Below are 20,502 nucleotides of genomic sequence, written 5' to 3' on the forward strand. Positions count from 1 at the left end.
AAAAAAAAACGATATACCTTTTTTTTTCTTCTAACTTTTTTGCCGAGTGCATTTCTTTTTCGCTATTATTCATACGAATTATTATTTTCCTCGGAATCGACATTTATACGTGTGCGTCCGCCGGAAATTTAAGTCTGCCGGATCTGAGGATGACGGAGGATATTCGGCGACGGGAAAGTCCGTTGATGTACATCAACGGTTTGTCTCGTCGCGTCGGTTCGTTTCTCATGATCAGCGTGGACATACGCGGGCTCGCAACGTTGTTCTCTTATTTTCCCCGAGTGTCCCGCGGTAACCGGCAGCAACATTGTTTTTCTCTTGCTCTGCAGCCCTTCCCCTCTCACACTCCGCTTCCCCCGCTCTTTCGCCATCTATCTGACGACTGGCTTTTGGGATTCCTTTTTTAATACTCGGACACACCGAGGACCTTTTACCACGGACACGTAGGGGCCCTCTTGTAATGACCGCAACGCTCCAATGCACTCGGCGTCCGGAGCTGCATAACCGGATGCTGTTGCAGCGGACGCGTAGGATGCATCTTGCAGCGTATCCGTCTATCGTTTGCTGAACATGTCTCGTTGACATTTCATTCTTGGTATTGCAAGCATAAATTGGAGATACATTTTTCATTGTTGGAGAACATTGTTATCTTTACTTTTGTTAAAGATAACAAATAGGAAATAGATATATCAATATATACGTAAAACTCTGTGTAAAATTCTGATATTAAGATATAATGTTTGTATTAAAATGTAAATTGTATATTTTTAATTTTACAGTTTCTATTATTTCTCTACGTTTAAATTATAATTTATTTATTGCAATATTTGCTTAAGCAATCTTTGCGATATGCAATAGCGGTAATAGATGATCCTTTCTTTGACCGATATAAGTGAAAATTCGTAAGCGTTTGTCTCGATCCATTAGTTCGCTCTTCTCTCTCTTTCCCGGACATGGCCAATAATTCGTTGACAAGAGCGGTAATCTCTCCGGAGAGATCGAGAATCATCTAGTCAAATACTGACGGGAGGAGCGCTAAATCAGGGAAAACCTAGGGACACTCGTTTTGGGTCTTCGGGGTTGCCTGGAAGACAAATGTCAGCGGAACATGCGGGGAGCTTTGGCTCTCGGCCTCTCTTATGCGTGGAGATGCACGGTCTGCGGCGGTAAATCAAGGGTGGTGATATTAAAAGGCCGCTTATACGCGAAAACATAAGATTTATTTCTGTTGGAGAGGAATGCGCGCGGCGAGAAGGAGCGGGATAAAGGCGGTTCGTTTCGTCGAACGAGCGAATGTGCGAGGAGCGAAAGGAAGGCCAGACGAGAGAAAGACGGATTATATCGGAACGAATTTTTCTTGGCCCGTACACGTACATACGTACGCGAATAGAAAGACGAGAGTAGAATTCAGGGCAAGATAAAGCTACATAATACGCATCCATAAACGAATGACAACGTCTGTCATTGAGTGGCTCGGGCCGATATTGCAACGCGACAGACAAAGGAGAAAAAAAACGAAAAGAATGAAATAGAATATAAATATATAAATCGCATAAGATACAAAAATAAATATAAATTGCAAAAGAATGCATAATTTATACGTATAGTTTCTTTTTTCAATATTTTTTTAAGCATATTTTTTGTTATTTCAAGCACTGTATAGATAGTAAGATTGTATAATATTTGTTATAAGCGTATCATATGCACTGCAAAATGCATATCTTGTATTATTTTTTAATGGAATTATAATGCCGTCTTAAAGTAAAGAAAGAATCGCCTTGATATTTAATGAGTTGTATATTAATGAATCGTATCGAATCTCCTCAGTTTCATCTACATTTCAGCACGTTTTCTTCTTGCGTTATTATAATCCGCTTCTCGGATTGTGCCCGTGTAATGATTCATGTTCTTTTGCAAGGTCTGGCCCACTATCCGCGCGAGATTCGGTCGTCTCGGTTGATTAAGGCCATCCACAATGATGCTGTCACTAGATTCGTTCGTGCATAGAACAGGATATTATGCACCGGTATCGAACAATAAGTTGCCGACCACAATGACTCGGCTCGACTGTTTTTCCCTCCCCTCCCCGTCGTCGAACGATCTGTAACTCGTTCGTTCGGACCTTGCCGTCGCTGTACCAACGCCTTCGTTAATTCTTTCGCTACCGAAGTCGACTAACAATTCACCATGACTGTTCTCTGTATGTCAGGAGCAGCTATAATTGCTCAAGTATAACCGACATTCCTGGGCTCGCCAAACTCGCACGTTTTTATTTGTAGTTCTCCGTTCTTGTCTTTTTTTTTCTTTTGCACACACAAATGAAGATGTATGATTCAAGCGTCGAGAAGTAATATCGACCTTAATCCTTTATCGAAGATGCGATTTTTTAAATTTTCGTGCGCAGAGTTACAGTGTCCAGTGTACGTTGTATCCCTACGTCGTCCGAAGGCGGGAAAGTCCGCAACCGAATCCTGTTTTCCTCCTCCATCTCCGCGATCTCCGGGGAGCAATAATCGTTGCGGGGCGGAAAAATTTCGCGACAGAAGTTAAACAAAGCCTCGAAGCAGAAATAAAAAAGCGGGGACGTGGGCGAGAGAGCGCGGGAAGAGAGAGACGGAGAAACGGAGGGACATAGAAACCAAGGGGGGTTTCCCGGCTTCGACCGTAATAAGGGTGACCACCTCCCTCCGCGGCTCCGTTCGCTCCTGCCGCGCGGCGTTCCTCTGTTCTACTGTTTGAACAAGGCTCATAATTAATACGCGCATTCGCTTCTGGAAAACGCGCGCCCGGGGTGCGCGGGGTGCGCGGCGGGGAGAAGGGACATTTTTAAACTACGGCTTCGGATAGTCGCCTTTCCGCAAAGCGCGTCGATACATCGCGAGTCCTCTGAGGACCGCTCCGATGTATCTCTGATATTTTCCATCTCGTTTTAAGGTTTCCTTTTACGAAGCATCGCAAATCCGTATACGATATCGCTCTCTGCGTTCTCGACAAGTCAGTTGTTTGAATTTAGATTAACCCTGAGACACACGGAACCAAGGAATTTTTTGATATTTTATAGTTAAAAATATTTTTAATCTATATAATTTTAATCGTAAATACATATACTTTTCCTTTTCTTCAGACTACATTATTTGCAGTATCTGAATGTTTTCGAAGTCTTTCTTTAAGATTATTGATTTGATGTTCAAGATTGCATCCGTAGAGTAATAAAATCAGGTCGCGATTTTTTAAATCGAATTTGATTTTTATATCCCCAGATTTTTTCGCATCATAGCACGCGCAAATTAAAAAAAATTCCGTCTATTCCCGTGGTAGAGTCGCATGACAGCGTACCTGGCTCGCTTCGCGAGAGATATCCGTCTTTAAGAGCATTATCTGGATGGTCGTCGGCTAGGGGGATGGCAAAAACCATCCGCCCCCTTGTGGTATGTGAAAAATGATGCACAACCCCGTCCCCTAAACATCACCTCCGGAAAGTCCCGAAGGAAACGTTCGCCGTCGTCGTCGTTCTCGTTGTCGTCTTTCTGGTTCGTAATCCGTGAGATCGTGTCACGGACGGGCTCGCATTATCGAAAACATTTAACTCACTCGCGACTATACGTAGCGTACTAACAAAGACCATTTGGAATTTTTCGAGAGTTACTTGTCATCACCAAATAATAGAAGCACGTGCGTTTAACGAACTTTTTTTTCTATAATAATTTACTGCGCTACATAAAATATAATATCATAAAGAAACCTATGTATGTAAGGATAAGGATGTTTAACGATTATAAAAATAGAATATTATTTTGAAAAATTGTTAAATGACATAAATTTCGAAGCTTATGCATCATTTTATTCGAGACGCGCCTGAATTATTTGCTGCAAAGCGATGTTAACGATGTCATTTTTTATTTAATAGCTACCTAACGTTTTCGTGTATATTTCTTGATTTCAGATACGCGGAGATCTATTCGAGAACACCACCGACAAGTATCCAGAACGCCTCGCTTCTCTGCGAGGCGCATAAGGGATTCCTGCATGCGGCCAGTATTAATAACGAACTGTAAGTACCCGCTGTGTATATATATCTCCCAGAAAACACACTTGTTTGAAATACATGTTGCACGCCCCGTTACTCGCGCGCGGTGCCTGCGGAGGAGAATCGTATTTCGGGAGGGGAAATAAAGTCAATCGCTCGAGGGACGACACAGTGAGTGGCTGTCCGAGGTTTCGGGCATTTTTCCTTGGCGGGAATTTCTCGAAGGACACACTATATTATAAAGCGAAAGTGCGTGACCTCCTGGCACGCCTTTCTCTCCTTCTCCGTGTCTCCGCTCTCGTTCCTCGGCCCCCGTGACGTGATGGATACGCGAAAATGTCACTCGCACGCCCCCGGGGCCAACGCGCCATCCAACATCCCCCGACCATTATGCTAAACCATTGTCCACTATCTGCCTAAGATAGCCGGCGGCTTAAGTCGTCTGCTTTTCCACCGTCTCTCGGTGAGACCGTTAAAAAATCATTTTTGCCATCTTGTGCCCTCTCTCCTCTTCCTCTCGCAACGGCGATTCTCGTATCTGTCGGAAATACGGTTATTCACTGTTTTCTTTCGTGATTTATCGTATCGTTACATTTACACGTGTATTTCAAAGTGCGATTGATTTAGATATGATGCACAATGTGTAGAAAAATCAATAAAAGTGACAAAAAGTAGATTACTCCAAATTTTTCGTTACATATCTTTTGCAAGATGAATTTTTAGCAAATAAATTTATAAACGTAGTATTTCAGTTATCTTAATTGCTACTACTTTATTCTATATTTAATATATTTTTTAATACTTTTAGCAATGTCTAGCATTTTTTATGTATCAAGAATATAAGATTACGTTGACAGATTATTTAGGTTGAAGATGATATAGTAAAAAAGTGTGTGAGAAAGAGAGAGAGAGAGAAGAGAGGAGAGGGGAGAGGGGAGAGGGATTCGTGAAACGCTGCGTAGTCTGGCTAGTATATATTTTTTCTACTTCGATTTCTCCCCTCTTCTCGTCCTTTCATCGTCTCTCCTCGATGCATCCACCATTATTCGGGCGTTAGGCAAATACACAGGAGAGACGACAAGCTCGTCCGCGCGTTTTTGCCCCCGTGAAAATTCAAATGAGACCGCGCGGCATATTGCGCTGAATCGAAATTAATGTCGCGCAACTAATTATCGGTCGAGTCATCATCGTTTCGTACCGTTCGGGCTTCTCTTTCGCTTTCGTATTGCGAGTCGCGTTGCTGTATAATCGTCCATCGTTCTACCGAGGGACAAACGATCGCGCCAATTATCGTTTATATCGCGCGGCCGTCTTAATCGCGCTTGATTGATCGATCATTGATATACGCGTCTCGCGTTGTATATTTTTTAATTCGAATATCTTTTATCAATCACTGAGATGTAAATTGCGAAGAGCGAATAAGTCGCCAAAGTGCTTACTTATATTTGTTGTTATTTATGCTTAATTAATATTTATGATTATATAAATTTTATCCGCTCAATTTTAATAACTTGCGATTGTACACATCCCGGCATAATCTCGGCCCTACTTCGGAGGATAGACAGTTTCAAAATTACGGATATTAATAGCGCAGCAGTTCGCGAAATATTATTGATTGCGTACTAACGCGAGATTCTCTCGCGATACGAGGTTCAGGAACCATGCCAGGATCGAGCGAACAATTGCAAGGGCAAAAAGCTGGAGCCGTGGCACAGCAAGAAATTTCTAATTTGCGGTATAATTAAGGGAGACGATGCAAAAAGCATTACGGATTCTACGGCGTTGTCGGAAAATCGCAAATTCCATCTTGCAAATACGGCTCTCGTCCAATCGTGTGTTCTCTCTCTCTCTCTCATTCAGTGTGTTTCTATGGATACTTTATTATCAATATCGAAAATTTCGATGTAAGTTTCCTTCTTGATTAGATTGCAACGGAATGTTATTTTAATTGTTACAGATACAGTATAGTGACCGCGGAGGAATGGTCGAAGCTGATGCAGTTTTACGAGGCCGATTATCCCATTATGATAAAGAAAATTGGCGACGACTATCACACGATTCCGAGTGAGTACAAATCCTTTTGTAGTACAAGAGATAAAAGATTGCAATGTTCATTGGATTATTTGCGATATGTAATTCATAAGCATTTCAACTGCGATACTTTTAAATATCACGATAGGTATACCGTTGATTTACTTTATGATACTTTATTGTTGAACGACTCCTGCGACGCACGTGCGTGAAATACTCGCCGATAATAACTATGATATAAAAGTTGCGCTCTGTCCGGCTCGCGCGTTTAGCGATATATCTTAAACAGATAGACGGAGAACGTACGTGTGTCGCTACCACGAGCTTCCTACTCCGCCTCTTTCCCAACCTAACCCAAGGAATAATGCCAGAAGACATTAGCCGCCGATTTACATAAACCTCCCTCCCCCCTCCCCCCTCCCTCCTTCCGTTCCCCATCTTCTCAGTTGGCTTCTCCTCCAGGCCCCAAAGTGTCTCATTATAATTAAGAAGTATCCTGAAAATTAACTGGCAGAAAAAGCAGCACCACGCCGGGGATACGGCGGGTGAGACGGCCGCAAATGGCCCTCTCAAAAGTTTCTGCCCCCCCCCCTCCCCGCCTTCCGTTTCACGCGACGTGCCGTCCTCGGGGGTGTTTACTCATTCGACGTCTTTGTTTCGTCGAACGTACAATTATCTACAATCTGTTTTTGTTTTTGTTTTTTTTACATAAATTCTACGAATTTGATAAATTCTAAGTACCTTACAATCTGTCGAAAATACAGTTGCTCGTGGAAACTCGGGACGGGTGGTCGGGATGAAGAATGGAGCGCGTGCGTGCGTACGTTCTGTGGGAGCGATCGAGATTCATTCAAGTTCTTCGGGCACGTGTCGCGGCGCTTCCTCGGACGAGCGATCTTTGTCGGCCGTCTGGCAGGCAAATTGGGTTCCGACGGTAACACCCGGGGGACCGGTGATGCGAGAAGAGGTACGACGCTCACGTCCTGCCTCGTGCTGGCCGCCGTGGCCGTTTATCGTGTGCGCGAAGGATCTCTAAACATCCCATTGTCTTGTCCGTCTTTCGGCCGCGAGTGCGCCACCTTTTTTTTCCGGGGCATTTGTCAAGGCGCTCCTCCGATTCCTTCAGTACGACGGAAAGCTACGCGACCGTCGCCACCGCCGCCGCCACTGCCGCCGTTGTTGCCGCCGACGACAACATCTGAATTGCAAAGACCTCGTTGACGGCGAATCGAATGGCCGGTATCACGATCGAGATACCGACAAGTCCGTCGCTCAAATGGAGACGTTTAGAGCTAAACGACGATTTTCGTGGGCAAATGTCGAGCTAACATTTCAGATGTTTTCGTTGCGCATTTAACGCTAATCGTGGCCATCTAATTGCAAATAGTGTTTTGCACATCAGTATATTAGAGAAAAATTGAATGTTTGAAAATTCTGAAAAATACATTTCTTACATTATACTTATTACATTTCCGATTTCGCAAACGTGTTTAATGTTTTCGAATTATCTTCCCGATGATATTCAAGAACGTGAAACGAAAGGAGAAATTACGGACAAACGGGCGATCTAGCTTATTTTGAGGACGCGCTTTGCGGACAGGAAAGGCTTCGGGGTGGGCGCGAAAGGGAGAGGGACGGATTGCCAAGCGCAAAAAATGGGGGGTTGCTTTTGGTGACTGATACGGCCCTGACTAACGAGTCCTAGCTGGTCGTGCTACTCTTAAAGCCTCCAAGGATCCCCTTTTCCCGCTCTCTTTCTTCCCCTTCTGTCCACTGTCTCCCTCGATCGTGGAGGCACATTAGGCACCGTCCAACCTCGTATCAATCACCCGGCTACCCCCGACACCCCCGTCGCAGGGCGTCCTCTCGCCAGTTGACAGAACCGGAGGTGACGCGATTGAATACCACCCTCTGCGCCTCGTTGCTCCTCCGATCAGCTCGATGACGACGGCGATGCTGGAAAACCTAAGCGGAGGGAAAGAAACGTTTGCCTCGTTTGTTAATGCCTCGGCAAGGCAAAGGGCCGATCCACGTCTTAATGTGAGACATCTTACTCGCTGGTTAGATCTCGAAAATTCTACCTAATCAAAGCCGATGATCTGTAAGACCATTTAAACGAGCTAAATGATAATGTATTAATTAAATGTATGATAGAATTAATTCTATGATTTGTAAGATTCTTATACTAATTGTAAATCTAAAGCGAATATTATGAATTATGGATCTCTATTCTTGCTTTGAAAGTTTCAGTTGAAAGTCGAAACTGTCATGTCGCGTATTTTTTTTTAATGTAATCTGTAAAATAGATTTTTTTACAGCAATATATACTATTATATATATATATATATATTATATATATACTCTTCATTTATTTAAAAAATACAAGATTTCTTCTCAAATTGTACATCGACAATTATGTAAATCGTGTCTCGCTTGATTATCTTCCGGGAAGTGGCTTTATACGCCAGATTGAAGTTGATTCTAGAAACGCGAGCGCGGCGTGTTGCTGCCCGCTGTTTCGTTTCTCCGAAACGTCGCTCGTAAATATCGCTTAGGCGCCAGGCGGTACCACAAATCAGGCGTGTCCGTGGTGTAGGTACGGCACTGGTTGTATCGCAAAACCAATGACGAACGAGTGAGCGAGACCAAGAAAACCGTGCACGCAGGGCAGACAGACGGGGGCAGAAACCGGCGCGCGGCGCGGCGCTGCGGCGGCGTCGTCGGCGGTAGGAGAGACCGGCCTCGAATTAATATTCGGACGGCGATTTAGATTTAGAACACGAATTTGCTGATTAGTTCCCTCCCCGGGAATGCGGTCGCCTACGTTGCAGCGGACCGTCCGTCCTTCCATAAACGTGCGGCTAGGGCGGGGGCTGGGACGGACCTGGAGATTCGAGATTTAGTTTCCTGAGGGGGTTGAACTTACGAAGGGGTCAAACGATTCAGGAGAGACATTTGTTAGCCCCCTGTCCCCACCCTGCGACAAGTGCGCCGGACACGTCTTAATATATACATCCGCTGGCCAACGAACATGCCCTTATGAGCCGCGCTGTCGTGCGGTCAAAGTCGCTGCACCGTAATGGATACTGACTTCCACCCGGAACTTTTTCGCTCGAAAACTTACAGCCCCGAGGCATGCGCCGCCGTGCCGTCAGAACGGCAGGTGCCGTTTGATTAAGAGTTTATTTCGATGGACCGCACTTCCTCAATCACGCTTTCACTGAACGGAAACAGGGAAAATAATAGTAATCAACGACGTGTTAATATCAATATCGAATTTTTTCAACTACTTTTCTTATTAAAAGAGGAAACAATTCCACACTTGACTTTAAACGTTTTGGTTTAACTAACGTATTTAATTGTTTGCTTGTACTATATATATATATATATTTTTTTTTTTTTTCATTTGTATTATTTCGAGTGAAGATCAGCAAAAGACTCATTTTTGGTCAACGCGACGATTGCGTTAGAGTCTTTCTTTTTTTTACGACGGTTAATGTACGAGATAAGAAAAGGGAGGTTTAGCGAAAACATTAGCGTGCAGGAAAATAGGGGCGCTAACATTCAAGCGTTTAATCGAAATAAGATTATTGATACTACGGATCGCTATTGAGCGATTTGAATCCCTTTGGAATTTTTATACAACTAAATTATACTTACGTATCCATTTACATAATTATAATTGATTCCAAAATGTCAAATAAAAGAATAAAATTTCGCAATGGAAATATAAATATATTGATCTTGAATTATTCGAAGCAAAGCTAGAGAAGAGCGCACGAGTCGCTCCAGAAAACTCTTCGATCAAAATCGAAAGCGCGTTAAGCGAAAAGACATCGGGTTCGCTATTATATTAAAAGGGCTGAACGACTTTCATTCATAACTCCCAAGTCACCCCGTGAATGAAAGATTGATGTTCCCCCGACCGTCGTGACTCGACGACGAGAACCGTTCACCCTTCCCGAAATATGTTTCGAATTCTTCGGAGTTTCCGGGAGAGAGAAAAGAACTGTTCACCCCAGTAAGTAAATAATGACTTTGTGCTTTGTCAATTGTATTATTAAATAAATTGAATTTAACGGCAACGAGCAGTGAAGATTGCTGGTAAAATATGCTTGATAAAATAATGCTAATAAGCTAGTTGTAGATGTAGTACAATTATACAGTATAATTAAACGTTATAGTCGTCACACAAAAATGACAAGAAGTATATATTGTAGAATACAATCTTCTGAGCCTTAGCCGAGTGTTAATTTTTTTAAAATCAATTCGTCCGTCAAGGAGCGCCCGTAATTGGCAACTAAAATCAACGAATCTCTCAAACGTGACTCGGTGCAGGTGCCTCCAACGCGCAGCCTCGATGTCGCCGTAGCCGTGGAAGATCGACGCGGTAATAATGATTTCGCTAACGAACGTCTTCGAGAGAGCCACAACAAAGTCGAGATCTAATCCTCTTACGGGATGACACCGAGCCGGCAGCAGCGAGGGCACTACTCGACGGCATTACGTGCGTCTCTCCCGAAATCCGCAAAATGCGATTGTCACCCTGCGGCGCGGAGATCGAGAGAGACGCTACGACGTTTGCAAATGAAGTGCTCCGCGATGATCAACGAATTCGTTAATTAAACGCGAGATGTTTCTCTACTTTGCAAATCGCTGAATTCGGAGCGACGAATACAATGAGCTGTATCAGCCGCAACTAACGAGCTCCGATTCTCCTCGATGCGTACGTTTAGAACTCGGTTCTCGAATTACTCGCAAAAGAATGCAAAGATAATAATTTTCAGCTGGATAATTTATCGAGCAGCAACAAATTAGCAGCGTTAATATTTTACTGCACTAAGTCATTTCGTTTATCTCTTTTATACGTACAATGAAATAAACGACTGGAATACACACGAGCGTTACATTTGAAAACTTTCTGCGATGCGAGGGGACAAACTTGAACGGCAGACAAACGCGGCGGTTTAAATCAAGCGATATAGACGATTAGACACCTCCAGATTATCGAGGGTCTCCTTCTGACGGGATCGGAAGATGCGTCCTAGCGCCGTTGGAAAGAGGGGATCTGAGAGCGAGCCTTATCCTTGTTTTATCTTGTTTTCCACCTAACCTCCCCCCGCCCTCCGTTCTCCACCCTCGCATCATGCTCCGCACACTCCACCGCTGCCGGAGGACGAGCATCGGTCATCTAGGCGCTCCATTTAATCCTGGAGGAAAAGGACCCCCCGTAGTTTCACGGACAAGTGGGGATCTCCTTCGGGATAACAGACGCAGCGAGGGAGAGCGTTCCAAGAGAGAGAGACCCAGCAGCAGGATGCGCTAATTCGTCCCTGCGAAATTTGTCCTGCCCGACTTTGCTCGTTTCCTGCGCGATTACGTGAAAACGCTGCTTTTGTTTTTAATAATTCAAGATCGATATATTTATATATAAATTTATTTCCATTGCAAAATTTTATTCTTTTATTCGATTTTAGGAATCAATTATAATGGATACGCAAGTTTTTTTTTTTTTAATGGATACATAAGTAATTTAAATTAAATTAGAAACATAAGTAATTTAGTTGTACAAAAGTTCCGAAGGGATTCAAATCCCTCGATAGCGATCCGTCGTATCAATAATCTTATTTCGATTAAACGCCCGAATGTTGGCGCCCCTATTTTGTTTCACGATTCTTCTCCGTCTGTTCGCTAACTGTTCGCACTAAATGGTCTCGTTCTACCGATTCGCCTACTTATTTCAATGTATCTGTGTATCACAGTGTAATTACTTTCCTTGATCGATGATCATCAATCCGAAGTGTGATTAGCACGTTGATTAGTAGGTGGACACTTTTGTTCGACTCGTCAGTGTCGAAGAAAAGACTTCTCTAGACATCTTAATTAAATGCGTCTGATTGGATAACATCTCTCCCTAGCTATTTATGCGATATATTATTTTGATTATCATTTTATTAGTCAAAGTTATTTTTTAATTCTCACTTTATATACAAAATTTTAATTATCGAACTTTATAAAAAGAAAAATTAAAATTTAAGATATCTCTTAGATCTACTCAAATTTTTTATTCGCGATTATTACAGAGAGATAATATTTTGTTTAAAATTATATTTGAGATGACATTGATGTTAAGGCCCTTGTTCGCAATGTTTGATAGTTTACGTACAACGACGAAAGTTACATTTATCGTTCACGTACATTTCGGGGATTGCGCCGCAATTTGACGGTTGTATCTATCGTTTGCCAAAAGTTTTACATCGCGGTCCCAAGAGTTCTTGGCGCGGGCCGTTTAATCGGGTCTAAATAAAATCCGAAGGCATCTGACTCTTCGTCGGAACTCCCGAAACTTCTTCCGTCGATATCGCGCAAGTTTCTACTCCGTTTCGTTTATGGTTTGATTGCTCTTCGATGGCACTTTAGGGAAATACACTAGATCTCTTCTGCATCGCCCTTTAGCCTTACACTAACCATCAGACTTTTGTGTATTATTTGCCAATAAAAGCATCCCTCTGCCGATTTTGCTCGTGTCTTAAAATACTCGCACGAGAGCCCGTTTCGTATCTCTATGTAGTCATCTCTACTTTTATGATGAAAAGCCGAATTCATGTGAACGAAATGTAATTGTCGTACCTTCGGTTTCGCAAAGAGATTGCCCGTTCTCGGTCGGCTGGAAAAGTGCGGGCCGGCATTCTCAATAGGTATTGGCTACTGTTTGTAGTACGTTGGAAGAGATTTGCATTCGCGACCCTACGAATCTCTCATTAGCTTAAGCTTCTCGTATTTCCGATTAAACCCGATAGCAAACGATCCTATCGCACGGATATCCCCGCGCGCCGGCGACGGGTAATTAGGAATTCGACGGAAGGACCTTCGAATTCATTTGGCGTGCGGGTCCTTCCGTCCTATCCTTCGTTACCGTTGCGGGAAATTAGTTCGCTGCTGCATGAACGGTTTTCGTCGTTTTCAATCCGTCCCTCCCGCTCTCGCGACGACAGGGCAACAATCAACATTTATTCTTCTCGTTTGCGAAATCTTCGCCGCGAGAGAAAGTATATCGAACGAGACGGCCCGCGTTAATCTCCTTGACTCGTTAATGGGCAAACAGCTTCTTACAGCGTTCCCTTATTGGCTCCTACGAGCCGGTAATTAGCGGTAACGCGGGGGTGGACGCGAATTCGCATTCAGCCGGGGTCACGATTCCTCTCCCCTCGCGTTTCCCACCGCCGGAAAACTGTCTGAACATGACGTAACGCTCCGAGAGTAACGCTCGGATACGAGCTTCGGCTCCGGACCGGCCGAAGCGCTTTTTGTGCTGTCCGGCCAGCAACAATGGCCGCTTCTTACACCACCCTGGTCACCGTATATTATTAATTACTGTATTAATCTCACCGGCCGTAAGCAATCTATTATACATGGGATAAGAGCCACCACCGACATCGCCACCCACCCCGCCCGACGCGCACCCTCTAACTTGACTTTCTAACTGCCGTCCCGGTCCTCTCTCAACGAGGGCTCGACGAGGCCAACGAAATCTGACCCCTGCATTTGGGGTGTTAATAGCGTCGTGCCAAACCGCGTCATGTTCCTGTATTGCGTTGCGAATCTTGCATTGAAGGTCTTGCATTGGTGCATTGCGACATTTTTAAGACAACGCATAGTTCCTTTCAAAAGGGATGCTCCACTTTGCGTATTGAATTATATTTTGCGCTTTCCTCTATTCGTATGTTATTGTATTTTTACGATGGAAAGTATCTAGAAAACATTATCTGACACGTTAAAGAAATAATAAATATTTCCAAGTCTAACGTTGATCTTAACTTGAATCGAGCGTCACGAAATTGTCTCCTATTGTTTCAGCCCCGTGCGCAGCCTGCATGTTAGCGAAGGTTGAACAGGAACGCTTGGAAAGCTTAAAGTACGACAGAGCGACAATCTACATCAAATGTATTGATGAAAACGAGGAGATTAAGACGGACAATGATTATAAGGTAACGCGCAAAAATATCTTCAATTAATTATTCTTTCAATAAATTGTTAATGAAGATTGACATAAAAAGATCATACAATTAAGAAAACAATTTAAAAATTCAGCATATATTACTGGATAATCGTCACTTTGGCATCAATTATTTACAATTGCGGCCAATTTTTTCTGAGATAATATGATTTGTATCACGATCCGTTATCATTGCGATAAAACGATAATGTCCCTTTTTCTTTAAATGCAATATATTTAGTAAAAATTGAAAATCTTATATTGTGTATATGCATGAACGAGTTATATTGGCTCGTTCGGACGTGGAAAGAATTTTGTTAATGGGCCGACGTGCCGAGTCATCGAGTGTCCTGGAAGCGGTCGTCTTTCCAGATTAATTCTAACCGATAACGGCGAGTTGATGCCATCTCACGCATTTCACGATGTAATAAGTATTATTACGTCTCTGCTCACAAAGTGACCTTAAAAGTTTTCTGCTTCCTTTTACATGGCTCGCTTTTGATTCACGTTGATTTAGAAGATTAATTGTGGTGAACCGCGCTATGTGACTAACTAAACTACTTTCTTTTTTTAATCAATTTTTTTTACATGCGAAAATATCTGACGGATAAAAAAGTATGATAAACATTTGATATTATTTTCGCGATTACTTTTTATGTTATGAAAAAGTGCATTTTATATTGGATGTCATCGCGTTTATATACATTTTTATAACATTTATGTTAAAGAAGACATATGTATTAAAATAGGGAGAGCATCGAAGAAGCTTTACAAAAGATTTTATTTCTACAAATATTTTTTTATAAAGAAAATTATTTTATTAAACGCACCTTTTTAATTATTGGATATTTCGAATGTTTGTTATAGGTAGCGACAAAAAAGCCGAAGATAGAAAAGGCACGTCCATCACGAAGTAGGAGAAAATTAAAAGGATCGCACGAGCTCAAAGTGTCTTCTGAGATTACTTTAAAAGATCTCAAAGTAATGGTAAGTGTTTTGTTAATATATTTAGCTATAAACAAATGGCCGGTTTCAATCTTTTAACCTCACAGGATAAAATATCTCGAAAAATGAGTGTTTTGATTACGGCCGTGCATTTCAAATTTCGGATTTTCAGACCTCTTTCGTTCTATAGAATTACATCCGATATAAATTTAGAAGAATCTAAAAATTATGAAAAGAAAAATTATTAGGAGCAGCGATGACAATCGTTCACGGGGTAGTCTCGTGAAAAAAATCGGAAAAAGTCCATTTGATATCTTGATCTGTTTGCGCTCGTCACCTGCCGATAGCGCGGCTCAGGGATAATCAATCAATTTGCGGCGCAAGTATTTTATGGCGCGGTCTTATTGTTCGAACCGAAATGGGAAGAGCCGCGTTTGCCCGAAGCCGGCCGCTACCCCTCGGCCTGGCTATCTCCGGTCCGGTTGTCCGTTCCCCGGTTCTCCGTGGTGGACGGACGAAAGAGTAGTAAAGCGTAGTTATGGCTGGTTAGCATATGCTCGGGCTCCGGCAGTGTGCTTAAACTATTAAGCGTATTTATATTGCGAGGCCGTAGCCATCTCCTCCTCTTCCTCCCCCTTCTTTCCGGCGGAGCCACTGGCAAAAACCCGAAAGAGCATAAACCTCGCGCTAATAACAGGTCTCCAACTTCTCCACTCCACTTCACTCCACTTCGCTCCACTCAACCTTCCATTTGACTCTTTCTCCCGGCACGGTCTCTCTTCATCTCGCGCGTATCGTCTCTCTCTCCGTCTCACGCGCGCGATACTCCTCTCTATCTATTCACCGAGCTCTCCTTCGAGCTCGAATTTTTGTTCGTGCCTCTTTCACCCCGTGGAACACACGTCCCCGTTTTTAATACCCGCCCGCGAGAGAGGCTGTCGGCGTCAATGGAAATACGAGACCCCTCGTCTCCCCTTCTCATTCACGGTCGCTTCTTTTTTTTTTATGGCTCTGTGTCTTTCGACTTGATTTCGTCTCTCGCTTAACGAAAGTCAACAATCAGTGTGAATCATTCGATCGGCCGAAATCGTGCTTCAGCTACTGTAACTCGTAAGAGTTAAATCTTATCGGGTAATGTTAGAGAGAAAAAAAATGATACACTTTGAAAGCGCGCAAAGAACGTTTTTGCTTCATTGGAAAATCTCGCGGCGTCACGATTCAAGGGTGTCACTGTTCGCGGATTGGTTCTCGCGTTTGACAAAAATCCAGGCGAGTCACGCCGCGCGCTCGTTGCCTTTTTTACCGTTGCGCAAAAAGGCCGGCCAATAAAAATGTTTGAGTTTCATGGTCGAATGCAGTTATGTCGCGGAGAGCTAGCGGGGCAAGCAAATCGGGACAATAGCGGCCGCCGCTGATCTTCGCCGGGGCGCGCGGGGCAGCTGGGCTTTACGTAATCGCGGTGTAACGCCTATGAAGCCGCCTGCAAATATTACTTTCCAGCACATTCCGTGTCACCAGTCCCATTTTTTCCCCCCGCGCCGCTCAGTACCGCTCGATCGTATCGCCTTTCTTACTCTCATTGCGCCGCGGCACGGACGCAATGGCATCGGGACGAAAAAACGTTCGTCCACGCGGATAGCTCGTTCACAGGAAAATTACGGCCGACAAAAACGCGGCCGAACTGCCGCGCCGGATTTTTCACGGATAGATTGGAAAGCAAATCGTAGAAGTCGTTGAAAAGAGAAAGAGAGAGAGAGAGAGAGATCATTTGCGCGCGGTCCTAGAAAACTCGCGTTATCAATTGCAGACGTCGAGATTGCATCCCGCGGATGAGTAATCCGTCGCGGGGTTCCGGCTCCCGATGAGCGACGCAGCGCGACGCGGCTGTCAGGATCCGTAAATATCAAAAGTTCCTCAACCCCGGGGGCAATTTGGCCTCCTGCCGCCGCTTCGCAACCTTGTTAAACCCACCTCTATTTATCGCGCTCGTTGGGCGCCTTCCTTTAACGAGGAAGCCTCGAGGTTCTTTGACCCTGACCACCTCTTCTTGTTCTCCTCCCGTTCCCGTCGTTCTCCTCTCCTGTCGTATGAAGTCCGGCAGACGTTTACGACATACGGGGATTGTTCTGACGTAACGTGCACCGTCGATCTCGGGCAAGATATCTAGCGACAATAAAATCCGCGACGAGCTATATGCCCTCCGCCATTTTAACGGGGAATAATTTGACGAAAAGTGATTGTTGCCCACGCCCAAGTACAACGGCAGCGCGCAATCGTGCGTGTGCTCATAATCGTCTTTTTGTATACGACGTCCGCCCCTCAGTCTGCTTTCCGGCGCCCTCGCGCGCGCGATGCGCCTCTCCCCCCTCGTTCCTTCTCCCGGAGCTCTCCTTCGCTCGGCTCGGTTCAGTTCGACTCTCGGCGATCGTAAAACAGAAACCGAGCTACACGTTCTCGCACCGACACCGAGGACAAGCCAGCGGCGCAAGCTATCCCTCCACGCAACATTACGCGGGTTCCACAAATTAAGCAATTACCGGGGCTCACGCTCGCTCTCTCGTCTCTCGCGCACTCTTCCACTTCTAGAATCTCAAATAGCTCCCCCTCGCCCCCTCCCTTCGTTTTTCCGCACGGCCGCAAACTTCGCTCTACAAATACCTTCGCGCGTTCGTGTATTGAAATATATTTCAGATGTCTTCGGGCGTAGCCAATCCTGACGGGTAAACAAAAGCATACGTGTTATTAGTTTCTTGACGGAAGTCTATTTTTCTGAAGAGATAATTATCACGATCGATCGAGCGATGTATAATGTATGTACGCTCAAGGCAGAAATCGAGAAACCGATGACTCGTGTTCTTTTGTTAAATTATAACTCTGTTTAATTGCATCGTATAAATAAGATGGAAAAATTCTGCTTCCTTTTAGACGATGCAGATTTGTGGGGCTGGACCGTACGATCAACATATAATGTTAGGCGAACACGAACTCATCGACGATAATCTGAGCTTGGCGGCACTCGGAATATTTCCTGGAGCTCTACTTACGTTAAAGGTAAGTTTTGTTTAAGTATTTTTCATGTCGTATTTTTCTCTTTTCCTTTACTTATCTTCCTTCATATCTATTAAAAGTTAAACAAAGATTAAATTGAGAGAAATGAGAATTAATGATGTATGACGAAACGATTGCCACTGAAAGAAATTAAGTTTTCGAAAATTTGACCGCGATAGAAGTCGTTTTTTGCAAAATTATCTATGCAATTATAAGAATTCAGGGACATAGCACGCGCGAATGTCCTTCTTAGGATCAGTCGAGCGTGCACTTTTGTGAAGTTTACATTATTATAAATCTGCTTTCACACGCAATGGCATGCATTGATGCGTGTAGATCTCTTCGTTATATGGAAGCCCTTACGATCCTACTTTATCGTTTAATGTTTTACGATTCATCCGGCGCGGCGCCTCGACGGCCTCCGTAACGACGTCTTGATTGTCGTTACAACGATACGTTTGTTCCGCCTGACTAGCGGACAGTGACAAACAGATGCAATTTAGATTTAAGATCTAGCCACTGTTTCCCTTAAGTTCGAGACAATGGATAAGTAACCGGGACTGGCAATGGCCTCCCAGATAACGACGCTAAGACCGGCGTTTTCGCGCCGGGATTAACCGAAAATGCCTTATTTGAGATTAGAAGTGTAGCCCTCCTAGCCTTGGGAGAGCGAAGTCGTTAGAAATTGCGGCTTATTCGAGGAGGAGCTTATATATACTCTGGCAAATCGGTCGCTACTATAGTTTTACCTGGGTGTCAGTGCAAATAAATTTGAAATTAAAAATTTTATATTTGCATTTTTTGCCGATAAATTGCAAGAAAATAATTGCAAATTTGGCTTCTACAATTTATGGAACGTCTGCTAATTATCTGCTAGCAGTTGTTAACTTTGCAACTTTATCGTTAGTCAGCGCCGGGTACCCGACTTGATTTATACGTGAGAAACGCGCGACAATGATATCGCGTTCATACGTTTATCCGTGCCACGTTGTTTTCGCACTCCTCGTGCGGAACGCTGTCCAACCCTCGCGGGTTTTTGCCGAGAGCAGCCGTCTGCGGAACGGCGTCGCCGGAGAAAAATTCTCGGTGCTCTCTCGTTCGGCGGAATAATTCCAGGATTCCAACACATTCCTCGGTTCACAGTCGACTGACTTTATGAAAGCAACCGGTGAGCTAAGCACAGCACCAGCGACAGTCTCAAAACCGTTAACTCGAGTCGCGCTATCCTACGTTCGGGAAGAACAAAGAGGGCAGGGGGGAAAGGGAGAGAGAGAGAGGAAGAGAAGGAGACGCGGCCGGCCTCCTCGCTGGACTGGTTCACCGGTTGCGGTTGCACTAGCTGCGAATTCTAATTGCTATCTTGCCTCGGAGAATCCAGTTTAGTCAACCTGCCGACGTTTCTACCGATTGAAACGCTCCGATAGGTTTTGCGGTTTTCAGAAAAATTTCTTCCCGCATCCCATCCCGCACTGATTACCGTCGACGTGACAAAGTTTTACGACAAACGGCTTATCATACCCCCCCCCCCTTTTTTTTCCTTCGAACATTACAAATCCCCTATCGAATCGGTCATAGTAAAAATGTTTGACTTTCGCTCTACGTTTTGTTCTCACACGGATCCCGCGGTCGGGGTGTGTAATTGCTCCGGAATTCTATACGTATGAAACGGCAAGGAACTGTCGATTCTCGTGGTCGGAATATAACGACGGTGATAAATCCCGAGGCACGTCTAGCTGCTTTTAACTATCGTTAACCATAACGTGACTGAAAAGTACATAACGGGCGGGTAATTATTTGCGGTTATGCGAGTAACCGTGGGCCCGACTCCCGATGTGCAAGAAGCTCCCTGGAGAACGAGATTGTTTCGCGAAATCTTCCGTCGTAAAATCCGCTCGTTCACCGGACGACGAACTTAATGCGACTCAAAAGCATAATGTATAATCGCATAAACCCGGAGTTAGGTTGTTCCGATCGGCTGTTCCCGTACTTTAAACCACATCGCTTAGGAGGGACGTGCCTTTTCTCGTTGGGCAATCGCTACACGTTTTGTTTATTCTGAAATTCCTGTAATTGTTCAAGTCACTTAATTTTGGGATATATGTAAAATACATGTAAAACCCCAGGAAATTTTAATTTCTTATTTGATCTAAATTTTTTTTTCTAGTGAAGCAAAAATACAATTAATTCGAAGCGGAGGTGAGATTAAACTCTTCCGCTCCTCTTAGACCTGCCTCGTGATATCAGACGATATATCGGAATTGTCAGGATACTCTATCCGCGGCGGATAGACCGGATTAAAGCGTTTCAGGCAAGGTTAGTCCTTGATTTTGCTACCGGTCCAGGCACCGTGGCACGCACAATGATCAGGATGACTTGCGGCGTAGATCGGTGATCGAGTGTCTCGCGGAGATATCAGCTACCGCTCCGTCATCGTCCGTGCAATAATTCAAGGTCG

At 44.1% G+C, this 20,502-nt stretch overlaps 1 protein-coding gene across 5 annotated transcripts in view; it reads left to right on the top strand.

Annotated features, from left to right (window-relative positions):
• LOC105457038 (ubiquitin carboxyl-terminal hydrolase 48-like) overlaps nucleotides 1-20,502 on the top strand; it is a 52,352-nt gene that overhangs the window by 14,259 nt on the left and 17,591 nt on the right. For all 5 annotated transcript variants that reach the window (XM_011701452.1, XM_011701453.1, XM_011701450.1 and 2 more), the window contains exons 12-16: nucleotides 3,944-4,051; nucleotides 5,985-6,091; nucleotides 13,916-14,046; nucleotides 14,922-15,041; nucleotides 17,925-18,050. In XM_011701452.1, the coding sequence (XP_011699754.1) occupies nucleotides 3,944-4,051; nucleotides 5,985-6,091; nucleotides 13,916-14,046; nucleotides 14,922-15,041; nucleotides 17,925-18,050 (592 nt within the window). The remainder of the gene's footprint in view (nucleotides 1-3,943; nucleotides 4,052-5,984; nucleotides 6,092-13,915; nucleotides 14,047-14,921; nucleotides 15,042-17,924; nucleotides 18,051-20,502) is intronic.

This window comes from Wasmannia auropunctata, unplaced genomic scaffold (genome assembly GCF_000956235.1).
Source record: "Wasmannia auropunctata unplaced genomic scaffold, wasmannia.A_1.0 LD335400.1, whole genome shotgun sequence".
NCBI lineage: Eukaryota > Metazoa > Arthropoda > Insecta > Hymenoptera > Formicidae > Wasmannia > Wasmannia auropunctata.